The sequence below is a fragment of the Rhincodon typus genome, chromosome 11, assembly GCF_021869965.1.
Source record: "Rhincodon typus isolate 14 chromosome 11, sRhiTyp1.1, whole genome shotgun sequence".
Lineage (NCBI taxonomy): Eukaryota > Metazoa > Chordata > Chondrichthyes > Orectolobiformes > Rhincodontidae > Rhincodon > Rhincodon typus.
This window is the reverse complement of record NC_063342.1, coordinates 7,189,772-7,217,317: the sequence shown is the minus strand read 5'-3', so window position 1 is coordinate 7,217,317 and position 27,546 is coordinate 7,189,772. Positions and strand designations below refer to the sequence as shown.

The window sequence follows — 27,546 nt, the reverse complement described above, 5'->3', positions numbered from 1 at the left end:
GCTCATCCAAGTCATTTTTAAAGGTCGTGAAGTTTCCTGCCTTAATTACCCTGCCAGGCAGTGCGTTCCAGACCCCCACCACCCTCCGGTGAAAAGATATTTCCTCAAGTTCCCTCCTGCCTTTCACCTTAAAATGATGCCCCCTTGTTATTGACCCTTCAATGAAGGGGAACAGTTCATTTCTGTCCTGACCATGCCTCACAACCTTATTCACCTCCAGCAGGTCTCTCCTCAGCCTTCTCTGCTCCAAAACAAAAATCCTGAACTTATCCAGCCTCTTTTTCTCTTTCTCTTCATTGATGGAGGTGCAACTTCTGACGAATGGGGTGAAACCAGACTTGGCCCAGGGAATTTGGAGTCAGAAGGTTGGCAGACAAACCCTTAGTTGAACAATGGGGTGCCTTTGAGGAGGAGATGGATCACAGTCAAGGTATGTTCCCATGAGGGGAAAGGTAGGGCGAAGAAATTGTGAGCTCCCTGGATGACAAACGATTGAGAGTGCAATGTACCTACAGGTGGGTAATCCAACAGAGAGCCAGGTGGAATATGGAAGGTTCTGTGAGGAAATTGAAACAGCACTTATGAGTAGAAGAGATGGCAGCTGACATAAAAGCAATCCAAAAATCTTCTACATACGTGTAAACTATAAAAATGTGGTAAAAGGAGTGGAGCTGATTAGGAAATTTACCAAGGAAAATAATGTTTCCCTCACTAGTGAAAAGTGGAGGTAGCTGAATATTAATAGAGAAGGCAATAGAGAGTCTGGATGCACCTAAAGTGAATAAGTCACTAGAACCCAATGGGATGTTTTACAGGATATTGGCGGATGTACAGGTAGAAATTGCAGAGGTGCTGGGAATAATCATCCAATCCTGTTTAGGTACTGCTGTTGTGCCAGGGGACTAGAGAATTGCAAATGTTCCACCTTGTTCGAAGCATGGTTTAAAGCTACAGGCCAGTCAGTCTAATCTCTGTTGTGGGAAGACTTCTTGAAAGAACAATGCAGGGCAAAATTGGCTGTCAATCGGTCAATTGTGAACTTGTAGGAAAAGTCAGCGTAAATTTGTTAAAAGTGAATCTTGTTGAACTAACTTGCAGGATTTTTTGATGAGGTAACAGAAAAGGCTGATAAGGGAATTCACATGACGTATGTGAACATCCAAAAGGCATTTGATATGGTGCCAAATGACAAAATTATGACCAAAGTTAGAATTTATGGGATAATGGGACTGTTGCGCAATGGATACAGACTGGCTCAGTGACAGGAAACAGGGATTCATGGCGAAAGGTTATTTTTCAGATTGGAGGAAGTCACAGAGTGCAATCCCCTAACAGGGGTCACTGCTAGGATCCCCAGTCCTTCCGGAGCTATATTAATCACCTCAACTTTGGTGGACAGGGCAGGATTTTAAACTTTCCAATGACATCAAACTTGGGAGCATTGTGAGCTGTAAATGACATAGCGTAACACTTCAAAAGGACATAGACAGGTTGGTGGAATAAACAGACAAGAGACAGATGAAATTAAATATAGATGCATGCACAGTGATTCAATCTGGTAGAAGAAATAAGTAAAGAAAATATAAAATAAATAATCCAACTCTAAAGTTAGGCTGATGGACCTGGGGTATAAGAGGCCAAATCATTAAAGACAGCTCAACAATTTGAGAAAGCAATTAATAAAGCATTCGGTATACTGAGCTTACAGTTGGGGCAAAAGGTACAAAAGTAAGGAAGTTCTGTTTAACTTGTATAAAGCACTGGTACAGCCTTCACTGGAATACTGTATCTGGTTCTGCACATCACCCTTTAGAAGGATGTAAATGCATGAGAGAGAGAGAACAGAAAATGCACAGGTATCTTTGTAGAAATGAGGAATGTGAATTTCACGTGTAATGCCCCCAGTTAATGGTGACACTGGACAGGACAGATTCCAGAGTCTAACCTGGCTTGATAGATCATACATTTTTTTCTTATTTACTGTGGAGGTCAATCATTGAACAGATCCACAAGGGACTGTCAATATACTTTTAACAGGAGTACATAAAAGTTTATGACACAAAAGAAAAATACTATGCATTCACTAAATATCATTTTCTGTGGTTAATGTCTCTCTCCATGAGACCCTTAAAACTAACTGTTAACTCAGCTCAGTATTACTTAACATGAGCTCCCTAAACACAATTTTAATTGTCTGGTCAGTGTTTAAAACAGAGTTCTGATGCTGATCAGAAGACTTTGACCTTAGAGCAAAACTATTTCTCTGGTGGGAGATTGGGTACTCTAAAATCTCAGCATTGAGATTGATCAATTTTTTTGAGAGGTTAGGCTTTCATGAGCAAATGTAGAGGCAAAGATACAAATTAGGGCAAAAATATAAATTAAGAGTGGATGTAGGCCATTCAGCCCCTCTATTCTATTCCTTTGCTCCATGTGTGACCATTGCTGATCTAACAGTGACCCCAAACACTATTTTCCTGCTGTGATGAATGTACAAGATATATTTTTGTTATTTTGAAACTTGACTTTTGAAGTGACCAGAAACTTGTATTGCTTGAAGTTTAATTTATATTTCTTTATTGTATGAGTTGAAGGGAAGGATGTAATTTTATTCATATTTTTGATTTCCGAGTAGGGCTGAGACGTCTGAGATTTTGCTTCTGTGCATCTAAATGAGGTTTTTAAAACCATTGAGTTAATTAGTTGAGTGCCTTAGGAACAAGATTAGAAGGGAAACAAAATGCACATCAACAAAATGACACAGAAAGACAGTGACAGAAGATAGTTCTTTTAGAAAGATAGGATCTCTCAATAGTTCAGTGAGTGAGCAGATTTCTTTTCAAGCAAGGGACAATCTTCTTTCAGGGAGAAAGGCCTTTAGCAGCAGCAGTGTAGTTTAACAGGTTCCAGAACTGTTAGGGCAGGGGATCAAAGTTCTGAGGAGCTCCAGGAACTTTAGGCTATGGAAGAGGAGTTTAAGGAACTCCTGTCAGGAAATAAGTAAGTTGTTTTAGCACTTATTCAAAGGCCACATTAACAGCCATTAATTAAAAGGGCTAGCACCAAGTGAATGCAGAGATTTCAGAAAACAGTTCAACTAAAGGAACTTTAAAATGGAAACAGGCTATCCTTTCACAGACTTTGAGTAGCTGTAATGTTGTTGGGGAAAAGGCATTGGAATCTTCACTGCTGATTAAGTTTCAGGTGTTTGTTCTATCATGTAAAATAGTTTGTGTATTTTTTGCCTTTTATTTGTAATAACCTTTGATATTCTTTTGTTAAAAGTAAATTAGCTTAGTCTTATGAATATATTTGAGAATGGAGTGACAAAATAGACTTCCTATGTCTGACAGGCTAGGGTAGGGGGGCAGTTGAGAAAACAGTTCTGTGTAAAGAGATCAGTCAGTTCTGGGATAATTTTTATCCATTAAGCAACATCTCTAAAAGACAAATGATCAAATTGCTGTGCTCAAATTAAAATGTCTGACATTACTACAGTGACTGTCTGTCTTTTGTCCTGTCCTTAGTTCCAAGTTTTGGGCCATGCCCTTCCAGTGGGTTGGTCCGCACTTGTGGGCAAAGTACCTCAGTGGTTTACCATTGTCCTCTGAAGGATGGCTGATGAGGATTCTCTCCCATTCTTACCATCCCTATCATCAGGAAGGATTTATAAGCTGACAATCAATCTGTTTACCCACATTATGAATGCACCTCCTATGGCTGACCGGTCCTGACATGGATCTTGAACTCTGACCTTCTGGCCCCGAGCTTGGGATGTGACCACTGTGCCGCAAGATTTCCTGAATCAGTGACTGCACTTAACAACAATACTTCACCAGCTGTAAAGCACATTGGGGCATCCTGTGGTGCTGAAAGATGCTGGGTAATTGCAAGATGTTTCTTTCCTCAAAGAAAATTGAATGGTGCAGCCGTTAGTTTTATTCTATATTTAGCATCGGACTCCAAACAAAAAACAGTCCCTTCCTTACACCCTCAATTGATCGGACAAGTCAAACTTAAAGCATCTACATAAACACTAATTACTTTCCGGATGATGTATACATAGAATCAATAGATGACTTGCTTGTGGCTTGACAAATTGCCTCCATTCTTATCATCAGAGTGCCCTGATCAACAGGCTGTGTACTGAAGGGGTGTATTCCTGTCAGTGTTGTAAATCAATGAATAATTCATTGTAAAAGGCTATCACCAGCTGTGCTGCCTTTCCACTCCATTCGCCAGCCTCTTGAGTTCACGAGGAAGTGTTCGCACATGTCCTGAGAAAGTCTCGTGGAGATCGAGAAAACCCCACCTTTCTGAAAGTATGCAAACGCTCTAACAGCAAGATGGATTTCCCTGGACTATGATGATCACTAGTCTGGTCCTTTGGCCTGAGCTGGAGAGGACACAGGAGAGATTCACAAGGAATTTTCTGGGAATTGCTCACTCTTCACTGGGACATAGAACATAGATCAGTACAGGACAGGAATGGGCCCTTCAGCCCATGGCGTTGTGCTGAACATGATGCCAATTAAACAAATTCCTTCTACCCTCAGTTCAAATTCCTTCACATCAGTCAAGTCAGCATGACTGAGCTGCAAACATCCAGTCATATGGGTGTGACAGAGTCTTCACCAGTCCCTGCCAAGAAAATTGATAATGGGATGTGGACATTGCTTAGAATTTTTTTGCACATCTTTAACTGCCTTTACTGAGTTGCTAGCTTGGGCATTTCAGAGGACAACTAAGAGTTAACCACATCAGCATGAGTGTGGATACATGTGTAAGGATAGTGGATTTCCCTCCCTAAAGAACATTAATGAACCAGATAAGGTTTTTAATAATCAATCGTAACTTTGAATTCTTAATGTTATCCATTGATGTTCAATTCCAGAAGCTATGGTGGGGAATTTGAATGTGTCCCCAGGGCATAGGGCTTCAGGATTCCTGTTCCAGTGACATTACCACAGTGCCACTGTTTTGCTACTATTGTGTAGCAAGTTAGCTTGTCTGTCATCTCGAAGCTGTTCTGGATTGTTAAAACATGGAGCACCCCTAACAGTAGCATTGCAGGAATCAGAGGATTATTATATGTATAAAAATGACACATCTCACAAACATACCAGTTAGACCATAACACATAAGAACAGGTGTGGGGCCATTCAGCCCATTTAGACTGGACCACCATTCAATGAAGTCATGGTTGATTTGATAATCCTCAACTCCACGTTCCTGCCTTTACCCCATTGATTCCTTTACTGGTTAAAACCTGTCTGTACAAAAGTACTTCACGACCCAACCTTGACAGATCTCTATGGTAAAGAATTCCATAATGCATTTCCCTCTGAGAAAAGAAATCTCTGTCTTAAATGGGCAATCTTTTATACTGAGATTATAACTGCTGGTGCTAGACTATCTGACAAGGGGAAACAACGTTTTCATATCAAATAATGCAGTTGCTCTGTTAGGACAGGTGGGGTTAAAGTTTCCCCTATCAAATCTCTATAACATTGAAGCAATTTCAAACACAGTTCATTGGCTGTAAAACATCTGGGGACATACTGAGCTTGTGAAAGGTGCCCTATAAATTTGGGATGTGTTTTTAATCATTGTCTATTGGTAGTGAAACTTTATTGGACAGTTGCAATTCTATTTCTAGGGTATAGAAGACTTGTATTCGGAAGATAAATTGAAATGTCAGCGACCATTCCACCTTCTCCTGTGAACATTAGGATCAATGATGTGTGCTACAATATGATTTTACTTGGCTGATCTGACCCTCCACTCCATTTTCCTGCCTTTGCCCATTTCTCCTCACTACCCAACAAAAAAAAATCAATGAATCTTAGTCTTCAAAGCTCAAATCGTCCTCCAGCATTCACAGATTTTTGTGCTAGAGAGTTCCAGGTTTTTTTTTTTACTATGCTGTATCTGGAAAAGTGCCTCTTGAATGGATTCCCAAACAGCCTGGATCTTCCCACTTGGGTTTACAAGATCCCATGAAAAGCCAAGCACTTCACCCAGGCATTCTGGCCAAATATATAGACCTTAACCAACATCAATAAAGCAGATATTCAGTAACGTTACTCTTCCATGTCTCCACACAGAAAGAAAGCTGGCTGGCATCTCTTGTAACGAAAAGGTACTTGCCCTGTAGCTCGAACTTTGCTGAAGGACTAACCAGGCTGAGAGTGGGACTTGCACTCCTCAGAGGGAGGAGGTCCTATCCCAAGAGCTGCTGATCAATCTGATTGATTAAGAGCTCTCGCAGCAGCCAAACTCAATAGTGCAAACTGCAAACAGGAGCCTAAAACGGCAAGTCCCAGGCTGAGGTTGAGGGCAGGGATGTGCAGCCTGCAGTTTGGGGAGTGGGGGTAGGTAAGTGATAGTGAAGGGTGTGTGAGAAGAGAGAGGGGTTCTGGTTTTTCAGGCAGTTGAGAAGGAATGAAGTCAGGATAACAGTTTTGGGGGGGGCTTGGGGTGGCAGCATCCCCAAATGCACGTAGGACATCTAAGGGGGCCCCCCCTCCTGAAAGACGTGTCCCACACCTTCCTTCCCGTCTTTTTGTGCCTTATGTTGTAAAAAATGGACTGCCCAGTTCGGCCTGCCAATTGTATATCATTTTGCGAACAAGCTCAATCGGCCATTCACAATTTGTTTAAAAATGGCAGGGAGGCTGATGGGAAGTTGGCAATGTTAAGGTCTGAGTTGGCATGTGCACCAACAAAATACACCTGGTGCTGGGGACTGTAAAATCCAGCCTATGTCGTTCATACAGTTACTCAGTCCAATACAGCTCCACTTGAAGTTATCTCATTAGGGCCTCTACTCTTTCCCCATAGCACTTTGAAATTTTCTTTCTAAGGTATGCACTCAGTTCATTAATGAAAGTTACTATTGAAGCAGTTACTGTTCAGGAAACACTTTTCAGATCATAGCATGTCACTGTGCTGAAGTGGTCCTCCTTATCTCCCAGCAGGAGTATTTGCCAATTACCTTAATTCTACTTACTGACTGTCCAACCAGTGGAAACACTGCTCCCTTTATCTACTCTTGTATTTAATTGGGAAAGGATGAATTGGCTAATATGCTTTCTTTTCTTGAGAAAGGACAAGGCCCTGAGCAGCATGTTTAGAGGTTTAAAATGGTGATCACTTTAATAGGATAAACGGAGAGAAAGAATTGCCCAAATCTTCCAATCTCCGGATCATCTGATACACAAACAGAGATGCATGTTGAGAGTCTGGAAGACTTCTGAGTGGGAGCCTGAGACATTAGATAGTTCCGCAATGAATCTTTGGATAGTTACCCAGAAGATATTAGACAGGTAAAAACACAGTCGGAATACTCAGTAGCCAGTGAACTGACATCAATCAGTCACACTGAACCTCACCGCTTTCCCCACCCTCGCCTGAATGCCCCCTCTGAACCTCTGACCTTCCACTCTATCCCCAGCACCCTGACCTTTCACTCATTTACCCATTCAGCAACATTCAAACCAAGACTTCAAACGTAACTAACTTTCTATATAAAGAAAAGGACATGTCCTATCCAACTTCTCCACCACACCCCTCACCCTCCATCATTACCATTCACACTCCATTGCAATGGAGCTCTCTATGGACACTGTGGTCTGCATCTTTGGGAAAGCTAGGATTGTCAAGAAACGCACATCACCATCACATCAGGAGAAAGTTTGACAATTGCCACTCCCTAGAAGGTCCATAAGATACTTGTGGAATGTTCAATATGAAGGGTCATGAAGACAAGATAGACACCGACAAATCCAATCGGGATTTCAGAAAACTCTGTTTTAACTAGAGAGTGATGAGACTCTAGACCTTGCTAACACAGGAGTCACTGAAAAAAAAAAGCAAATGAGACACATTTAAGAGGAATCTAGATGTATACGTGACAGAGATGAAAGGAGTTGTTTATTGAGTTGGATGAAGTAGGTAAGACTATAGGCTTATTGGGTTGAACGACCTGTTTCTGTGTTATAAACTCACTGCACTGGATCTGTTCTATTCAGGGAGGCCACAACCTAATGGTATTACTGTTAGTCTATTAATCCAGAGACCTAGGCAATGTTCTGGGGACCTGGGTTCAAATCCCACCACAGCAGATGGTGGAATTTGAGTTCAGTTAAAACAAAACTGAAATTAAGAGGCTGATGGTGAGCGTGAATCCCTTGTCGTTTGTTGGAAAAATCCACCTAGTTCACTAATGTCCTTTAGGGAAGGAAATTGCCATCTTGTCTTGCCTACATGTGACTCCAGGCACAAAGCAATGTGGTTGACTCTTACCTGCTCTCTGGGATAGGCAATAAATAGAGCCATAGAGTTGTACAGCATGGAAACAGACCCTTCAGCTCAACTTGTCCATGCCAACTAGAAATCCTAAATTAATTTAGTTTCATTTGCTGGCATTTGGCCCATATCCCTCTAAACCTTTCCTATTCCTGTGCCCATCCAGATACCTTTTAAATGTTGTAATTGTACCAGCATCCATCATTTCCTCTGGCAGCTCTCTCCATTCATGCACCACCCTCAGTGTGAAAAAGTTGCCCCTCAGGTCCCTTTTAAATCTCTCCCCTCTCATCTTAAACCTATACCCTCTAGTTTTAGACTCCCCCAGCCTGGGGAAAAGACCCTGCCTATTTACCCTATCCATGCCCCTCATGATTTTATGAACTTCTATAAGGTCACCGCTCAGCCTCTGATGTACCAGACAAAATAGCCCCAGCCTATTCAGCCTCTCCCTATAGCTCAAGACTTCCATATAGGCCCAGCCAGTGATGTCCACATCCCATGAATGAATTTCTTAAAAACCTATCATATAACTATGAGCAAGGTTCCCTTTAAACTGCACAGCCTTGCAGCTGCTACTAGAGTCTGTGGCCACTGCGTACACAGTGATCTGGTTCCATAAGTCACTGCTACCACTTGGACTGCAGATATCCGTGTAATGACAGGAAAACTCAGCAGGAACATAGGTCAGCAATGAGGCAGAGTTTATTTTGAACGCTGCAGAATGGTTTTTCCCAGTCAGGGTAACTTGGTTATGAGAGTGCTTTAAACATTCCACACTTCCTATTAATCATTTTTAGTTCTGAACTTTTCCCCTTCCTGGAACCAACTATCTCAATCATTGCATCTAATTAGCAGTGAAGCAGCTTTCTTGCTTCAGCTGACCGAGGACAGTTTGCAACCTTGACAGTTAGTTAGTCATGATTTCTCATCATTTTAATGTGCAGCATTATTTCTGGGAGTGTGGGAGGGGAATTACAAAACCCCTCAGGGATTTTCTTGTCCTGCTGCAAATTGGTTGCTGCAGCAATGGATATCTTGCAGAAATGGGTGCTTCCTGGGATTTTTTTATTACCTTTTCGTGAAGGCTATGGCAGTAATTAAGCCCCCTCTCTCTTCATTCTTGTAACAGCATCTCAGATCAATGAAATTAGATAGGATGCAGTAGGACTTAATAAAAAATGAATGTGAAAGCGTTCACTTCATTGGTTATAAATGGAAAGGGATTTGGTCTTTTGAGTTTCTCTATAATGGGAATCAATGGGAATAGATTAGCCATTGGGATTTTTGTCTCATGGAAAAACTTGGTTAACTGGAATTATCTAAAGTAATGTTTTCCACAGAACTTTTTTTGAAGGAAATAAATAGAATGGATGGTATCCATTGTACTGTAAACCTACACCTTGTGAATAATTGAGAAGGGGTTTGATCTATTGAAATGTTATGCAGTAGAAATGAATGAAAATCCTGTACAGTGGGAATCAGTGGGAGGTTTGGTGTTTTTGGCTGTATGCAATGGATGTGAATGGGAAAAAAGGCTTTAGTGCAATAAGATTCTATACACTGTATGTAAATGGATTGGTGTTTACTCCATTGCAAATCTATGTAATAGAAGTGAATGGGATGAGACTTCATCTGTTGGAATTGCATACGATAAAACAGAATTTGATTTATTGTGATTTTTTTACAATGGGAGTGAATGGGATGAGATTTGGTCTAATTGGGTTTGTGTATAAAATAACTCCACAGAGGTCGGTTTCCCATCGCCAAGTCACCCTTTATTTACACGTGCGTTGTACTTGACACTGGTCTAGCTTTCTCAGAGCCAGCTCTCAGAGTAAACAGGACTTCTGACAGTGCTGTTTGTATCTGTCAGCCAAGGCTCCCTGATTACACCAGATTAGCAGCCCCAATCAGGGAACCCATATTCTGGCTGACCTCACTGCAGTGTATGATGGAATTGAATGGGATGCAATATGATCTATTGAGATTGGACACAATGGGAATGGAGTGGATGGGGACTGGTGGATTAGAATTTGATTACATTAACATGAATAAGAAGGAGGTTACACATTTGAATTCCACACTTGGAGGAGTTCACAACTGGCTACATTTGATTGATCTGATTATGAGGTATAATACCAACAGAAACTCTGTGTTGTCTAACACAGTATTTAAAAGCTGAAGGAAATGGGCTGAAGGATTATTCACAATTGAAAGAAAATCAATTGATTATTTGACGCTGCTGAGTCAACACAGGGTCACAGTTTAACAAACAAATGAAGCTTTCTGACTACATCACTTCAAACAATTAGCATGCTATCTGATTGGAAACACTGATACCAATGATCCTTAAAGAGCCAATGCTGTCTACAGTGCAGTCTCTGTAATCTAGACCCTTAGCAATAGGAAGGAACAGTGTTTGGAAGCCAAGCGTAAGATTACGGAGAGATTATGTTGATTTTAGTGCGAAAAACATTTGGAACAAAACCTTCTTTGTAAGGAATAACTTTAATTTCCTCATTGGTTATTGGTGCCTTGTTAAGCAGAGGACTGATCTAACAAAAGGTCATTGATTTGAATTGTGAATTTGATCTGTCTCATTAAATAGATGTGTCAAGACCCCCCGCACGCTTCCGGCATCTTCCATGTTCATTTCTAAAGAGAAAAAAATTGCATTCCTGTAATGAAACTCAAGGCTTTTAAGTGTGGTCACTTGTCTAATGTGGGAACCATTGAATCAATTTACACGCAGCAATCTTCCACATGCAGCAATGTGATAATGGGTAGGTGGTCTGCTTGAGCTTTCAAATCTGAGGGATAAATATTGGCCAAGCGATCAGGGTTTCTGCTCTTCATCAAAATAATGTGGTGAGATTTTTTTTAATTCTACCTCAGAGAGCAGATGGGAGTCATTTTAAAATCTCATCCAAAAGGTAGGAGCCTCCAACAGTGCAGCACTCCATCATGTACTGGCACTGGGAGTGTCAGCCTCCATGAATCATGGAGTGAGACTTGAATCAGTACACCCCTGACTCTTCTACAGAATCAACTTGCATTTACATAGCACTGTTAATGTGATGAGATATCACAAGATAGTTCAGAGGGCCATCATCAAGCAAAATTTGACACCAAGGCCACATAAGTAAATGACCGAAACCTGGGTTAAAGAGACTGGTTTTAAGGAAAATCTGAAAGTAGAATGTAGATGGAGAGCTTTGAATGGGGGAATTCTAGTCTTTGACGCCTAGGCAACCGAAGTCACGGCCACCAGTGCTTGAAATCAGAGGTGCTTAAGAGGCCAACATTAGAGCAGTGCTGGAGGAGATTAGAGAGAAGGAAGGGTGGATGGTGGAAACAATGAAGGACTAAGAAGACAAGAATGAGATTTTTAAAACGTAGGCATCGCTGAACCAGGAACCAGTGTAGGTCAGCCAATACAAGTAGTGATAGTGAAGCGGGATGAAGTGCAAATTAAGACCTGAGCAGCAGAGTTTGGATTGTCTCAAATTTCCAAAGGGTAGAATATGACTGCATTGGAAAAGTCAAGTCTGAAGGTAACAAGGGCATGGGTGAATTATTTTTTATTCATTAACGGCATTAGTGCGTCCCTGGCCAGGCAGCATTTATTGCCCATCCCTAAATGCCCAAGGGGCAGTTAAGAGTCAACCACTGTGGGTCTGGAGTCATCTGCAGACTAGACCATGTAAAGATGGCAGCTTCCTTCCCTAAAGGATATTAGTGAGCCAGATGGGTTTTTCCGACAATCGACAATGGATTCATGGCCATCATCAGACTTCTAATTCCAGATGTTTATTGAATTCAAATCCAATATCTGCCACAGCAGGATTCAAACCCTAGAACATCATCTGAGACCCTGGGTTAACAATCCAGCAATAACACCATCAGGCCATTGTCTCCCCTTAAGTATTCAGCAGGAGATGAATGAGGAGAGATTATGTATATTCGGCCTGTTTTCTAAAGAACTTGAAGGCTAAAGGGTGATCTGATTAAAGTCTTAAAGATACTAACAGGAAAAATGAGGATAGATAAAGATAAACTATTTCCACTGGTTGGGCAATCTAGAACTAGGGGCATAGTCTGTGAATTAGAGCCAGACCATTCAGGAGAGATGTTAGGAAGCACTTCTACTCACAAAGGATGGGAGAGGTTTGGAACTCTCTCCCACAAATGAGAGTTAATGCCAGATCAGTTATTAATTTTAAATCTGAGGTCGATAATCGTTTTGTTAAGGAGAGATATTAAGGAATATGGGCCAAAGGCAGGTATATGGATTTAAACCACATATCAACCATGATCTCATAGAATGCTGGAACAGACTCAAGGGGCTGAATGGCCTGCTCATGCTCCAATGTTCCTATGAGCGAAGGTGGGATGAAATTGTGAACCTGTGGGACTCACTGCCCCAGAGTGCAGTGGAGGCAGAATCAATCAACAGATTCAAGGACAAAATTAATATGTTTCTGATGAAATGTGGGATAAAGGACTATGGGGAGCAGGCAGGACACTGGAATTTAGACCAGGATAAGATCAACCATGATCATGTTAAATAGCATAGCAGGGTCAAAGGGCTGAATTGCCGACTCTTCTTCCTAATTCCTATGTTCCTAATGTTACTGAGGTCAAAACAAGGAGCCCTAGTAACTGTGCAACTAACTGGCTGGAAGCTGATCTAGGACTCGGAGGTCTTGGGTTGCTGAGTCAGTCATGTTTTGTACATGGGTTTAAAGCAGAGGATGTTCAGAATTCCACGTCTAGGGAGGAAGCATGTAACGCCTCTAAGAATATTCTGGAATATTTGAGGAATACATTTGCTTTATTAATGATAAACAAATTCCCGAGATATTTGCTGTTGATTTTCCAGATTCACACCTTAGTCAATGATCCAACGTTGACTCTGGATAATTAGGTTGGTAGATAAAGTTGAATATGTCTGAACGACTGGCCTGGGAAGAGGCGATTAGGTCGAATGCCATTCTCTGGAGTTCAGAATAGTGATCTCATTGAATTGCATAAATTTGTCAGAGTGTTTGCAAGGTAGATGTTGGGAGGCTGTTCCTCATAGCTGCAGAGTAAACGACTAAGGGCTTTATTTTTTATTTGTTTGGAGGATGTAGTCTCCATGGGCAAGGTCAGCATTCATTGCCCATTCCTAAAATTGCCCTTGAGAAGGGTGGTAGTGCTTTTCAGGATAATCTCAGAGTTTGGTCATCTTAAACTGAGATGAGATGAAATTTCTTCACTCAAAGGGTTGTGGATCTTTAGAACTCTTCATATTAAAGACCGGTGGATGTTCAGATACTGAGTGTATTCAAGACAGACGTCTTGACTTTTGAACACAGATGACAAGAAAGGATCTGGGACTGGAGTGAGGAGAGGATTTGAAAGATCTGCCATAATCTTCTTGAATAGTGAAAGAGGTCAGAGCTGCTCCAGCTCCTAACTCTTCCACTTTTCAGTTTTCCGGTTTTTGTATGTTTTCCTAGTCTGTCAGTGATTTATAATTGCAGATCTCTGTCTATCTTGGAACCAATTGCTTTGATTACTGCTACCTGTGGCTCTCTAGGTATACGTGACCTTGAATATCAACCATTCTTTCACAGTTTCTACTTGTGAATAATTATGTCTCCATCATACCTTTGGTCAACTTAATCCCCAAATGACCTTCATAAATCTGTTCTATAACTGATGAATTCCACAAGTTATCTCTCTATGTCATTAAACCCCCCCAACCCCTTATTTTTTGCTGCTTTTCAGTCCATAGGGTTGTTCTGCGATCAACAGTTAATGATCTGCTCAGACTTATTGCTTCTCTTCCTTTTTTGGTCCTTCATGTATCATCCACCACATTTGTGTATAACAAATTCAATCCACCCCATTATACTTGGAGATCGAAAAGAATGGATAAGGCTATTTGAGCCATCACAGTAACCTAACCCCAGAAAACCCTACCAGTCCAGCAAAACCAAACAGGAAGACCTCATAATCTCTCTCTCTCTCCCCCATATGCGCGCGCGCACACACGCGCACACACACATGCATGCACACAAATATAAATATATAAATAAATAACCACGTATTCATGGAATGTAAGTATTGCTGACAAGCCTATTTGGTGCTCATCCCTAAATGCCCTGGAGAAAGTGGTGGTGAGCTGCTTTCTTGAACTCCTGCAGTCCTTAGGTTGTAGTTGCACCCAAAGTGTTGTTAGGGAAGGAGTTCCAGGATTCTGACCAGTGGTATAAAGGAAACAAATGTTGAAGGTAGTGGAAAGGGAGTAGATTTAAGTGAGGCTGCTTTGTCTGGACGTTGTTGAGCTTCCTGTGTATTAATGTACTCATCCAGGTAAGTGAAGGGTGCTCCCTCATACCCCAAATCTAGTAAGGCCTGCTTCTGGGACTGTCGTTTCCGTATGGCAGCTGGAGCAGTTGAATGGGCTGTCCCTGAAACAAAACGGGTGTCCAGGGAAAAAGGAAGCGTTGCAGGGAGAAATATTGGAGAAACATAGGATTTCAAAAATACATTAAATCCACATAATCCTATGCCTTTCTTGTTTAGCCTTCATGTCTGAAATGACCTAATGCCGGCAGAATAAAGAATCCTTGCTTCATGATCTTTGGGTAATCTGTGTATTTAAACCTCATCATGCATTTCTGCTTGTAGTCAGCAGGATTCCACAGCACAGGTATTAATTCACAGTGGATGAGATTGAAAGATACTTCGCTGAGATGGAGTGGATGACAGGGGAGTTGAGACTGACATTGTGCACGAGGAAGTCTGAAGCTACTCTGTATCATTTGAGGCGCAGGCATTGTCAGAGGAAATTGAACCTTAAGGCCAACCCAGGCTGAGGGTCCTCAAGTGCTTTCCTTGATGTTACAGAGGAAGAAAGCATACTCCTAGTTTGATATTTTACTTGGCAATTAGTAGGAAGCTGGATGTATTTGAGGGAAAGGCTGGCAACAATTAATGATCTAGTGAGTGAAGACTGGATGAGGATTTACAGTTAGTTATGGATTTCACAGGCCTCAAAGTGAATGAGCGGGTGGTGTTCATGATGGAGCAAACATGTGTCGGGAAATGTTGGGAAGAGGTACAGATGTTTAAGGAAGAGCACAAGGGTTATCTGAGGTACTGATGAGGGGCAGCATTAGCAGAGATTTTATTAGTGCGAGCAATCTGAAGGAGATAGGACCTGGAGTCTGTACATGTGGAACTGGTGAAATGATTTGATCACACCGTCATTCTGGACTTTTCCTATAAATCAATGAGAGGCAGGTAAACAAAGGTCCACTTGGTGAACTCAGTGAGAGGTGGGAGACTCCAAATGAAGTTGAAGAAGCTTCATAGTAGCAGACCTCAACTGTCTTTCATTGATACAAGGGAGCACATATATAAAGAATATATCAAGATGGCACAAGAGTGTGGTGACATTTTGCAAATTGTCTACAGTAGATCTTATTCTTACATATCTTATAATCGTTCTGCTATTCTAAATATCAATTCTAAGTTTATCATAATTACTAACAACGTTCCCTTAAATCTACTTTCAAGTTTAAAGATTCTACAACCGACGAAGCTTGACTCCTGACGCTGGAACCACAAACCCTGGGGAATTACAGGCCTATTGGCTTCCTGCAACTTTGTGGCTACCAGGTACCAAACCCAGCCAGCACTGGAACAAGACCTGGCCCCACAGTGAGCCAACATCAAGGAGGCCCAACCATTCGACTGCAAGACCTCCCAAAGAGCTTGTGAACAAGACTAGTGCCCAAGACACCATTAGACGCACCTACTTACCATATCAACTCTGGAACAACAAGCCCAGAGCCCTTCCGACCTCTCGCAGGCCCGACCTCATGGAAACCTGGAACCTAGGCCCGACCAGCATGGAAACAAGACCTGACCCTACAGTAACCTGACACTGAGGACGCCCAACCCAGCCCGGCCACAAGAACCCCCGGAATGCTTAAAGCCATGACTGGCGCCCAGGACTCCATCAGGAGCGCATACTTACCTCTTGGAGCAGTAGACTTCCTTCACAAACACCCAGGATTGTCTAAGAGCATACACCCACCCAGGAAAGGTGGGAGACATACTGGACTTCAGGTGAGACTGAAACTATGGGGTTTCAAGTCCCCCCTCCTCAGCATACTCCTGACAAACATCCAAGCCATTGAGAACAAAATGGATGACCTTAAAGCTAGACTCACCTCTCAAAGGGAACTGAGAAACTGCTGTTTGCCCCATTTTACAGAGACATGGCTCACTCCTGCTACACCTGACTGTGCCTTACAACTTGGAGGTTTCTCAGTTCACCAAATGGACTGCTCAGTGTTCTTGGGCAAGACAAGGTGTGGTGGGGTCTGCCTTCTAGTCAACACTTCCTGACACTCTGACATGGTGACCCTAATGAGTTACTGCTCCCCAGACCCAGAATATTTAACAGGAAATGCCATCCATACTACACACCGCACAAGTTTATCTCCGTTATCCTGACAGCAGTCTATATCCCCCCGCCCCATGCAGAATGCTACAGTCTTGAGAAAGAACATCCCAAAACCTTATTCATTGTAGTCGGTGACTTCAACCAGGCCAACCTCAAGAATATGCTCCCAAAATACCATCAACATGTCTCCTGTCCCACCAGGGGGCAGAACATCCTTGACCATAGCTATACAATACAATCGTCAAACATGCCTACCACTCCATCCCCGTCCGCATTTTCGAAAATCAGATCACAACGCTGTTCTCCTCTTCATAACCTGCAGGTACCAGCTGGCGGGAGTGTTCACCGACATCTTTAGCCTGTCCTTACTACAATCTGAAATCCCCACCTGCTTCAAGAAGACCACCACCATCTTGGTGCCAAAGAAAAATCATGCAGCATGCCTCAATGGCTACTGCCCAGTGCCTCTAACATCCATCATTATGAAGTGCTTCAAGAGGTTGGTCATGGCTTACATCACCTCAACCCTGCCAAACTGCCTTGTTCCTTTACAATTTGCTTACAGGCGCAACAGGTCCGCAGCAGATGCTATCTCTCTGGCCCTACATGCATCCTTGGAACATTTAGATAACAAAGATACCTACATCAGGCTCCTACTTATGGACTCAGGCAACACCATAATTCCAAACAAACTCATCTCTCAACTGTGAGACCTAGGTCTCAGCTCCCCACTACCGTAAAAAAAAACACCAAAAGAACTGCGGATGCTGTAAATCAGGAACAAAAACAAAGTTGCTGGAAAAGCTCAGCAGGTCTGGCAGCATCTGTGAAGGAAAAAACAGAGTCAACATTTCGGGTCCGGTCACCCTTCGTCAGAACTTCCTCAGAACCCCCCTACTGTAACTGGATTCTTGACATTCTGACTCACAGGCCACAAATAGTAAAAATGGGTGACAGCATCTCCTCCACCATAATCCTTAACACTGGTTCCCTGCAAGGCTCTGTACTCAGCCCCGATACTCCTTATACACTCACAACCGTGTGGCCAACTACCGCACCAACTCCATTTACAAGATTGCTGACAACACCAACGTTGTAGGTCCAATCTCAAACAATGACGAGACAGAATACAGGAAAGAGATTGAGCGCTTAGTGGCATGGTGTATAGACAACAATCTCTCCATCAGCGTTAGTGAAATGAAAGAATTGGTCATTGACTTCAGGAATCGGAGTGGAGGGCATGCCACATTCTGCATTAATGATTCTGAGGTGGAGATGGTCAAGGGCGTCAAGGTCCTGGGAGTGATGATCACCAACAATCTGTCCTTGTCGACCTGTCGATGCGATGGTCAAGAAAGCACAACAACATCTCTACTTCCTCAGGAGGCTAAGGAAATTTGGCAATTCGATAAGTTGAGCAACAGATGTGAAATCTTTCTCAAGTACTGTCCACAAGGATTCTTACCAATCTTTATAGCTGCACCATAGAAAGCATGCTATCTGGATGTATCACAGCAACTGCTCTTCCCAATACTACACAAAACTACAGAGAGTAGTGAACACAGCCCAGTCCATCATGCAAACCAGCCTCCGATCCATTAATTCCATCTATACTCCCCACTGTCGTGGGAAAGCAACAACATAATCAAAGACCCCTCCCACCCTGGTTGTTCTCCTGCACAGTGAGCCAACACAGTGCGCAAGCTTCCCTCCTCAGCAGACATGGAACAAGGGGTACCTTCCCAACGAAAGCCAGGTGTGGGGAGGGGAAGGAGGGTAGTGAAGTTCCTTTAGGAAGACACTCAGTCTTATGCAATGTGACAGGCCTTTCTGCTGTCAGAGGAATGGAGTTTGGCAAGGTAGAGGCACTGAGTTTAGTTGACAAAGAAGCAGACGCCCCCAGTTTTTGTGCATGTGTAGCTTGCTGAGGGGCAGTCCCCAATGTCCATATTGGACACAAACATTGCTTGTAAGATCATTAGAAAGTCCTTCCCTCAATACTGATCCATTCTTTTCCTCTACCTTGTGGACAGCACTCGAGAAAGATTCACATCTGTTGCTCAACTTATCCCGTCAGAGAGAGAAAGAGGTAAATTCTAACCCCTAACTTGGAGCTCTTCACCTCCCATTCACCCTTATCTCTGCTCCACCAACCCAGGCCAATGTGACCTCAAATTTCACCCTTCATCTCGCGTCTGCAAACTCATAACCACCAACTGTCACATCGCTCAGTCAAAGCTAACATTCACAAGCCTTAACCTTTCCACTTTCTAATTAACTGTCATTCTGCATTTCGGTTTCCCCCCCCCCCCCCCCGCTCAATTCCCGCTCTGCAGTTCCTGCACATTTGAGAACAGAAAACAATAAAACTAACAGCAGATTAACCCTTTCTTATGCCTGCTATAACATTCCATTCTGACACACAAAAAAAACCACACAAGATTAACCCCTTCTTCCAACCACTCGAATCTTCCATTTTCTGAAATAAATTAAACTCAAAATTTTCACTCAACACAGAAAAAAGGCCACTCTGTCAGCCCTGTGGAAAAACAAATCACCTGGTCCCACTCATCCATAGGCGAACAACTTTTCTCTCTTCTGACAATTATCTAATTCTCTTTGGAAAGGCACAGTTGAACGTGTTGTCATCACACATTCAGCCAGTGCATTCCAGACCCAAGCCACTGTTTGGATAAAGAAGACTCTCCTGCTGTTATTGTTGCTTGAAGGCCAATCGCTTTTAAATTTGAGTCTTCTGGAGCTCGATTTGTTAGTGACTGCCAGTAGGAAAAGCAAGACTAGAAGCTAGTTCCAGTAACACATTAAAGTAATTAATCTTGCTTTCGTCCAGCTGTGATTATATATTGCAACAGCAAGTGGTCATTCATCCCCTTGAATCTGTTCTTTTACTCATGGAAAATAAAACATAGAAATTTAGAAAGTAGGAGTAGGCCCTTTAAACCTTCTCTGCTGTTCAATATGATCATCCAACTCAGTCCCCTGTTCCCGCTTTCTCCCCATTCTCCTTACCCCCTTCAACCCTAAGAACTGTTTCTAACTCTTTCATGAAAGCATTCAATGTTTTGACCTCAACTGCTTTCCGTGGCAGAGAGTTCCACAGGCTCACCACTCTCTGGGTGAAGGAATTTCTCCCCATCGCTGTCTGAAATGGCCTGCCCCATATGCTTAAACTGTGACCCCTGGTTCCTCACTCCCTGGTTATTGGGAGCATTCTTCCTGCATTTACACTGTCTAGTCCTGTTAGAATTCAATGAGTTAGTCACTAACAAATTCAGTAGGGAATTCAGGGGAACTACTTAATACCAGATAATGGTGGGAATGTAGGACTCTCTCTCAGAAGGAGTAGTTGAGTGAAGTCTCATGGTGGCATGTGAGGTGAAGCCTGGCCAATACTTGAAGGAGAAAGCATACATGCCAACATAAGCCGTTTGGGCTGAATGGTCTGTTTTTGTAATGTAATTTCTATATAAACTCCTATTGGTTTTGCTGATTGCTGTTCTGCATTGGTTGGACAGAGTTGGGGTTGTTGAAGACACCAAGGCCTGTTTCAAAGTTCTCTTTAAGAAATACGCGCCTTTTCCATTTCACATTCCTCCAATTTCAGTTTAATTTCAGCTCCAATTGTTTTGTTCATCTGAGCTATTTCATTCAATCTCAGTCTCTAATTTCCAGTTAATTGCCTTTAATTGCGCTGCCTCTTGGAGATTGGCATCATCTGCTAACTTCACAAATTCATACTGAGCTCTTGAGCACCAGTCACTGCTTCAAATAGTCACGATCTGAGCACTGTATTGGGGGTGCGGGAGCATGCGGTTTCATAGAAACATAGAAGATGCGAGCAGGAGGAGGCCATTTGGCCCATTGATCCTGTTCTGCCATTCAGCACGATCATGGCTAATTGTCCAACTCAATAGCCTAACCCTTCTTTCTTCCCATAACCTTTGATCCCATTCACCCCAAGTACTATATCCAGCTGCCTCTTGAATACATTCAATGATTTGCCATCAACCACTTCCTGTGGTAATGAATTCCACAGGCTTACCATTCTTTGCGTGAAGAAATGTCTCCTCATCTCTGTCCTAAATGGTCTACCCCAAATCCTCACACTGTGACCCCTCGTTCTGGGCATACACACCATCAGGAGTATCCTCCCTGCATTTTTATTTTTTTTTCCTTTATTCTTTCATGGGATGAGGGTGTTGCTGGTGAGGCAGCATTTATTGCCCATCCTTAATTGCCCACAGAGGGCAGTTAAGAGTTAACCATATTGCTGTGGGTCTGGAGTCACATGTAGGCCAGACCAGGTAAGGATGGCAGTTTCCTTCCCTAAAGGACATCAGTGAACCAGATAACGAGCTGGATGAACACATTAGGCCAGGCAGCATCAGAGGAGCAGGAAAGCTGATGTTTCAGGTCTGGAGCCTTCTTCAGAAATGGGAGAGGGGAACAGGGCTCTGAAATAAACAGAGAGGGGGAGGCAGTGATAGAAGGTGGATAGTGGAGCAGGTAGGTGGAGAGAAGACGGACAGATCACGGTCATCATTAGATTCTTAACTCCACATATTTATTGAATTCAAATTCCACCATCTGCTGTGGCGGGTTTTGAACCTGGATCCCCAGAATATTACCTGGATCTCTGGATTAACAGTCTAGCAATAATACCAATAGACAATTGCCTCCCCTACATCTACCCTGTCTAGTCCTGTTAGAGTTTTATAAGTGTCTATGAGATTCCCCCTCATTCATCTGAACTCCAGCAAAAACAATCCTAACCTAGTCAATCTCTCCTCATACATCAGTCCCGCCATTCCCGGAATCAGCCTGGTAAACCTTTGCTGCACTCCCTCAAGATCAAGATTCTTTACTTTCCTCACTGAAATATATCTTCACTCCACTCCTCTGCTCCAGCCATGCGTCAGTGGGGTTGCACCCTTGTCAGTATTCTCTTGGGTCCATCTCCACTCTAGCTACTTGAGTGCATGTTGCACTTGTGCATGTTGACATGACATATCTAGTGCAGTGTTGAGGAGGTACAACACTGTTGTATGTGCTGGTCTCAGGTGAATGAACAATATCCCATTGCACGTTTATTTTGAAGAAAAGCAGAGGGTTTTTCCCAATGTTCTGGCCATTGTTTACCCCTCAGCCAACCTCACTAATAACAAATTGTTTGCTCAATCATCTCACTGTGGGCCATATGCAGCACATATTGCTGACCATGTTTCCTAAGATACAGCAATGATAACACTTCAAAAGTATTTCACTGACTCTCAAGTGTTTTGGGACATGTTTATGTTTTGTAAAGTGCGATAGTAATACAACTTTTTTCTGAATGAAGACTGTTGTTTAATATCTATAAACTGATTACTTACCAATTCTCAAGTTTTACACTAAATACCCGCACTTAAACCCATGGCCCTCAATGTAAAATTTTCTGAATGTCTTTTAGAACTCAAGATACAACAGTCATTGGTTGCAATAATAATAGTTGCAGAGGTAATTTATTGGTGATTAGTTGACAAATAGATAAATCAATCTTCTCCTGTTTCTTAGCTGTACCTTGAGATCAAGGACAATTGAAAGAAAAATGATAGATGTATGAATTGATAGATGATGGATTTATAGATATACCGTAAGATATGAAGGAATAACAACAGGATTAGACCATTCAGGCCATCAAACCCGCGTCTATAGCAGAAAAATATAACTCCAATTTGGATGGATTGGTAGACAAAAATAGACATGGAGATTATAGATTGACCAGCAAATCGGATAGGCAGGTTGACAATAGGCAGTCAGATAAACAGATACATAATCTGTAGTTTCAGTGCTACTGCAAAGCTATTTGGAAAATAGGAGCAGTTCAGCATTTATAAATATCAGTTATATTGGATTTTACCCACCAAGATTGCCTTAGGAACAGAAGAAACATTTCAGAGGCTGGGAATCCTGTGATAACTAACTTTACCTCCAGTCTTCTCAAAGCCTGTCCATCATCTACAATGCATAAGTCAGGAGTATGATGGAGTGCATTCTACTCGCCTAGATGGGTGCAGCTCAAGGCGTTTGACACCACCCTGCTTGATAAACACTCCAGCCATCATACTAAACATTTACTCCCCCCACCACTGGCACACAGTGGCAGCAGTTATACCATCTATAAGATTCACAGCAGCAGCTCACCAAGGTTCCTGCAGGAGCACCTTACAAACCTCCTACTGCTGCCACCCATGAGGACAAGAACAGGAGGCGCACATAGACACAACTCCTATTATGTTATAAATCACACGTCACCAGGTTACAGTCCAACAGGTTTATTTGAAATCACAAGCTTTCGGAGTGTAGTCCCTTCATCAGGTGCAGTGAGAAAGAAGCACATGGAACACAGAATTTATAAGTAAAAGATCAAAGTATCACACAACTGTGAGGATGTATTAAGGAAACCTATGATGCTGTTAAATCTTTAATAAGTTAGAAGGTTTTAATTGATTAATATGTATACATCCTCATCAGTTGTGTGACCTTTTGATCTTTTACTTCTAAATTCTGCGTTCTGTGTGCTTCTTTCTCACTGCATCTGACAAAGGGGCTACATTCTGAAAACTTCTGTTTTTAAATACACCTGTTGGACTATAACCTGATGTTGTGCAATTTCTGACCTTGTCCACCCCAGTACAACACCAGCACCCCCACATCATCACTACTATGTTATGGAAGAGATTCCAGATTAGATGGATCTGTACCTTTAAGACAGGTACGTGTGAGTATGTGTGTTTGTGTTTGTAGTGTACAGCTACATCAGTAAATTGCAACCAGACTACATGTTTAAATCTATGATATCACAACCTTGTCAATAACGTTGAAAATAAACTTCAAGATATCTGACTTAGCAAGGACCCGACTCTCGATTGTACATGCCATAAACTAGTATTCGCAAGTTCCAATATAAACCAGGCATCCTCCTGACTTGGAACTATTCACTGTTCCTTCAGTTTCACTGAGTCAAAACCCGAAAGCCCTCTCCCTAATAGCATTGTGAGCACTCCTACACCACACGCTGCAGAAATTGGTTGAAGGAGGCAGCTAACCATTGCATTTTCAACAGCAGTGAACAATGGGCAACAAGGTCCCTTTTAAATCTTTCCCCTCTCACCTTAAACCTATAGCCTCTAGTTTTGGACTTGCCCACCCCGGGGAGAAAACCTTGTCTATTCACCCTATCCATGCCCCTCATGACTTTATAAACCTCTATAAGATAAACCCTCAGCCTCTGACACGGCAGGGAAAATAGCCCCGGGTTATTCAGCCTCTCCCTTTAGCTCAAACCATCCGACTCTGGCAACATCCTTGTAAATCTTTTCTGAACGCTTTCAAGAAGTTTCACAACATCCTTCCTATAGCAGGGAGACCAGAATTGAATTTAGTATTCCAACAGTGGCCAACCAATGTCCTGTACAGCTGTAATATGACTTCCCAACTCCTAAACTCAATGTACTGACCAATAAAAGTAAGCATACCACACGCCACCTTCTCTATCCTGTCCACCTTTGATTCTACTTTCAAGGAACTATAACCTAAGGGGCAACTTTTTCATAGAGACGGTGGTGTGTGTATGGAATAAGCTGCCAGAGGGAGTGGTGGAGGCTGGTACAATTATAACATTTAAAAGGTATTTGGATGCGTTGGACCAAAAGGTCTGTTTCCATGCTGTACATCTCTATGATTCTCTGATTCTTAATATAGGTTGTGCTCCTTTCCCACGAATGAAGAAAAAAATTCCCAAATAAGAAGAAATGTTTGACATTCAACGGTGTTACCATCACTGAATCCCTCACTATCAACATCCTGGATTCCCATTTATTAGAAATTGAATTGGACGACCTTATAAATACAGAGGACACAAAAGCAAATCAGAGACTCGGAAAACTGCAGTGAATAATTCACTTTCTGACTTTCCAAAGCCCATCCACCATCTACATGGCACACGTCAAGACTGTGATGCGATACTCCTCACTTACCTGGATGGCTGTATCTCCAGCAAGACTCAAGAAGCTTGATACCATCCAAGACAAAGCAGCCATTTGATTGGCACCACATTCACAAACACTCACTCCCTCCATTACTGATGTTCTGTAACATCAAGTGTGTACTATCGACAAGACGCACTGCACAAATTCACCAAGCTTCCTGAGACAGCACCTTCTAAATCTGCAAACACTACCATCTAGAAGGGCAAGGGGAGTAGACACATGGCAACACCAACTTGCAAGTTCTCCTCTGAGCCACTTACCATCCTGACTTGGAAATATGTCACTGTTCCTTCACTGTCGTTTGGTTAAACTCCTGAAATTCCCTCCCTAAGGGCAATGTGGGTCAACCCACAGCAAATGGACTACAACAGTTCAAGAAGGCAGCTCACTACCACCTTCTCAAGGGCAATTAGGGATGGGTGGCATGGTGGCTCAGAGGTTAGTATTGCTGCCTCATAGTGCCAAGGGCCCAGGTTCGATTCCAACCTCAGGTGACTGTCTGTGTGGAGTTGCATATTCTCCCCCCACCCAGTGTCTGCATAGGTTTCCTTCGGGTACTCCGGTTTCATTTCACAGTCCAAAGATGTGCACTTTAAGTGGTTTCAGAGACAGTAGGAACTGCAGATGCTGGAGAATTTGAGATAACAAGGTATAGAGCTGGATGAACACATCAGGCCAAGCAGCATCAGAGGAGCAGGAAGGCTGACGTTTCGGGCCTAAACCCTTCTTCAGAAATGGGGGAGGGGGAGGGGAAGGGGGCTCTGAAATAAATAGGGAGAGAGAGGGAGGCGGATAGAAGATGGACAGAGGAGAAGATAGGTGGAGAGGAGACAGACAGGTCAAAGAGGCAGGGATGGAGCCAGTAAAGGTGAGTGCAGGTAGGGAGTTAGGGAGGAGATAGGTCAGTCCAGGGAAGACGGACAGGTCAAGGGGGCGGGATGTGGTTAGTAGGTAGGAGATGGGGGTGGTGCTTGAGGTGGGAGGAAGGCATTTCCTGCAACTCATCCCTCACACCACCTCCCCGCAATAACAACCAAAAAAGAATCCCCCTCGTCCTCACGTACCACCCCACCAACCTCCGGATCCAACGCACTATCCTCTGACACTTCTGCCACCTGCAATCCGACCCCACCGCCAAAGACATTTTTCCCTCCCCACTCTTATCTGCTTTCCGGAGGGACCACTCTCTCCTTGACTCCCTTGTCCGCTCCACACTCCCCTCCAGCCCCACCACACATGGCACTTTTCCCTGCAACTGCAGGAAGTGCTACACCTGCCCCTACGCCTCCCCCCTCACCCCCATCCCAGGTCCCAAGAAGACTTTCCACATCAAGCAGATGTTCACCTGCACATCTGCTAATGTGGTTTACTGCATCCACTGTACCCGTTGTGGCCTCCTCTACATCGGGGAAACCAAGTGGAGGCTTGGGGACCGCTTTGCAGAACACCTACGCTCGGTTCGCACTAAACAACTGCACCTCCCAGTCGCGAACCATTTCAACTCCCCCTCCCATTCCTCAGACGACATGTCCATCCTGGGCCTCCTGCAGTGCCACAACGATGCCACCCGAAGGTTACAGGAACAGCACCTCATATTCCGCTTAGGAACCCAATGGTATCAATGTGGACTTCACAAGCTTCAAAATCTCCCCTCCCCCTACCGCATTCCAAAACCAGCACAGCTCGTCCTCACCTCCCTAACCTGTTCTTCCTCCCACCTATCCCCTCCTCCCACCTCAAGCGCCACCCCCATCGCCTACCTACCAGCCTCAATCCGACCTCCTTGACCTGTCCGTCCTCCCTGGACTGACCTATCTCCATCCTAATTCCCCACCTACACTCACCTTTACTGGCTCCATCCCCGCCTCTTTGACCTGCTTGTCTCCTCTCCACCTACCTTCTCCTCTATCCATCTTCTATCCGCCTCCCTCTCTCTCCCTATTTATTTCAGAACCCTCTTCCCCTCCCCCATTTCTGAAGAAGGGTCTAGGCCCGAAACGTCAGCCTTCCTGCTCCTCTGATGCTGCTTGGCCTGCTGTGTTCATCCAGCTCTACACCTCGTTATCTGCAGTTTAAGTGGAATGTCTCTGCTACATTGCCTAGGGATATCCAAAGGAAATGTAGGGTTACGAGGATAGGGTGGGATGCTCTTTGGAGGGTCGGTGTGGGCTTGATGGGCCAAATGTCCTGCTTCTTCATTGTGGGGGCTGGATGATAACCGCTGGCCCAACCAACGATGTTCATGTCCCACGAATGAAGGGAAACGTAGAAAACCATAGTAAGATATTTGCGATTCTGCAAATGTTATCAAGAGAGCACGATCAGATGTGAAGGGTTAATGTGTTGCTTATTCTGGACCTGGGACCGTATGATTAGGAATAAAGGGGTTCAGTAATAAAATATCACAACAGAATGATATCATAGGTGATTAACCTCGTTATTGTCGCGGCGATGAGCGCGGAGGACGACATTCGGTTAGAGGAACACGCTTTCCTGACAGTTGTCCCAGACCAGAAGCTTCCTGTATGAAACAAACTCCACGGCTCGCGTTGAAAAATAACAAAGACAGGCCTCCAGCTGGTGGATCAGCACAAAAAGGCCATCGCCCGGTGTCAGGTCACGGAGCCGGATGAGGCTCAAAAAAAGGTCACGGGAGGTCACGGGTTTGACACCGCGGCTGAGCGGCCGAGGTCACGCGGCCAGGGCGGGAGGTCA

At 43.3% G+C, this 27,546-nt stretch overlaps 1 protein-coding gene across 3 annotated transcripts in view; it reads right to left on the bottom strand.

Moving 5' to 3' along the window:
- The window catches only part of zgc:153372 (uncharacterized protein LOC767695 homolog), a 92,474-nt gene extending 64,958 nt beyond the window's left edge, over positions 1 to 27,516 (bottom strand). For 2 of the 3 annotated variants that reach the window (XM_048602959.1, XM_048602960.1), the window contains exon 1: positions 27,265 to 27,515. Coding sequence is in view for 1 of the 3 variants with exons in the window: in XM_048602958.1 (XP_048458915.1) it covers positions 27,265 to 27,302 (38 nt within the window). In the remaining 2 variants the exon portion in view is untranslated. Of the gene's footprint in view, positions 1 to 27,264 lie in introns of all 3 variants that reach the window. The other variant, XM_048602958.1, reaches the window with a different exon arrangement.
- Between the last annotated feature and the right edge of the window lie 30 nt (positions 27,517 to 27,546).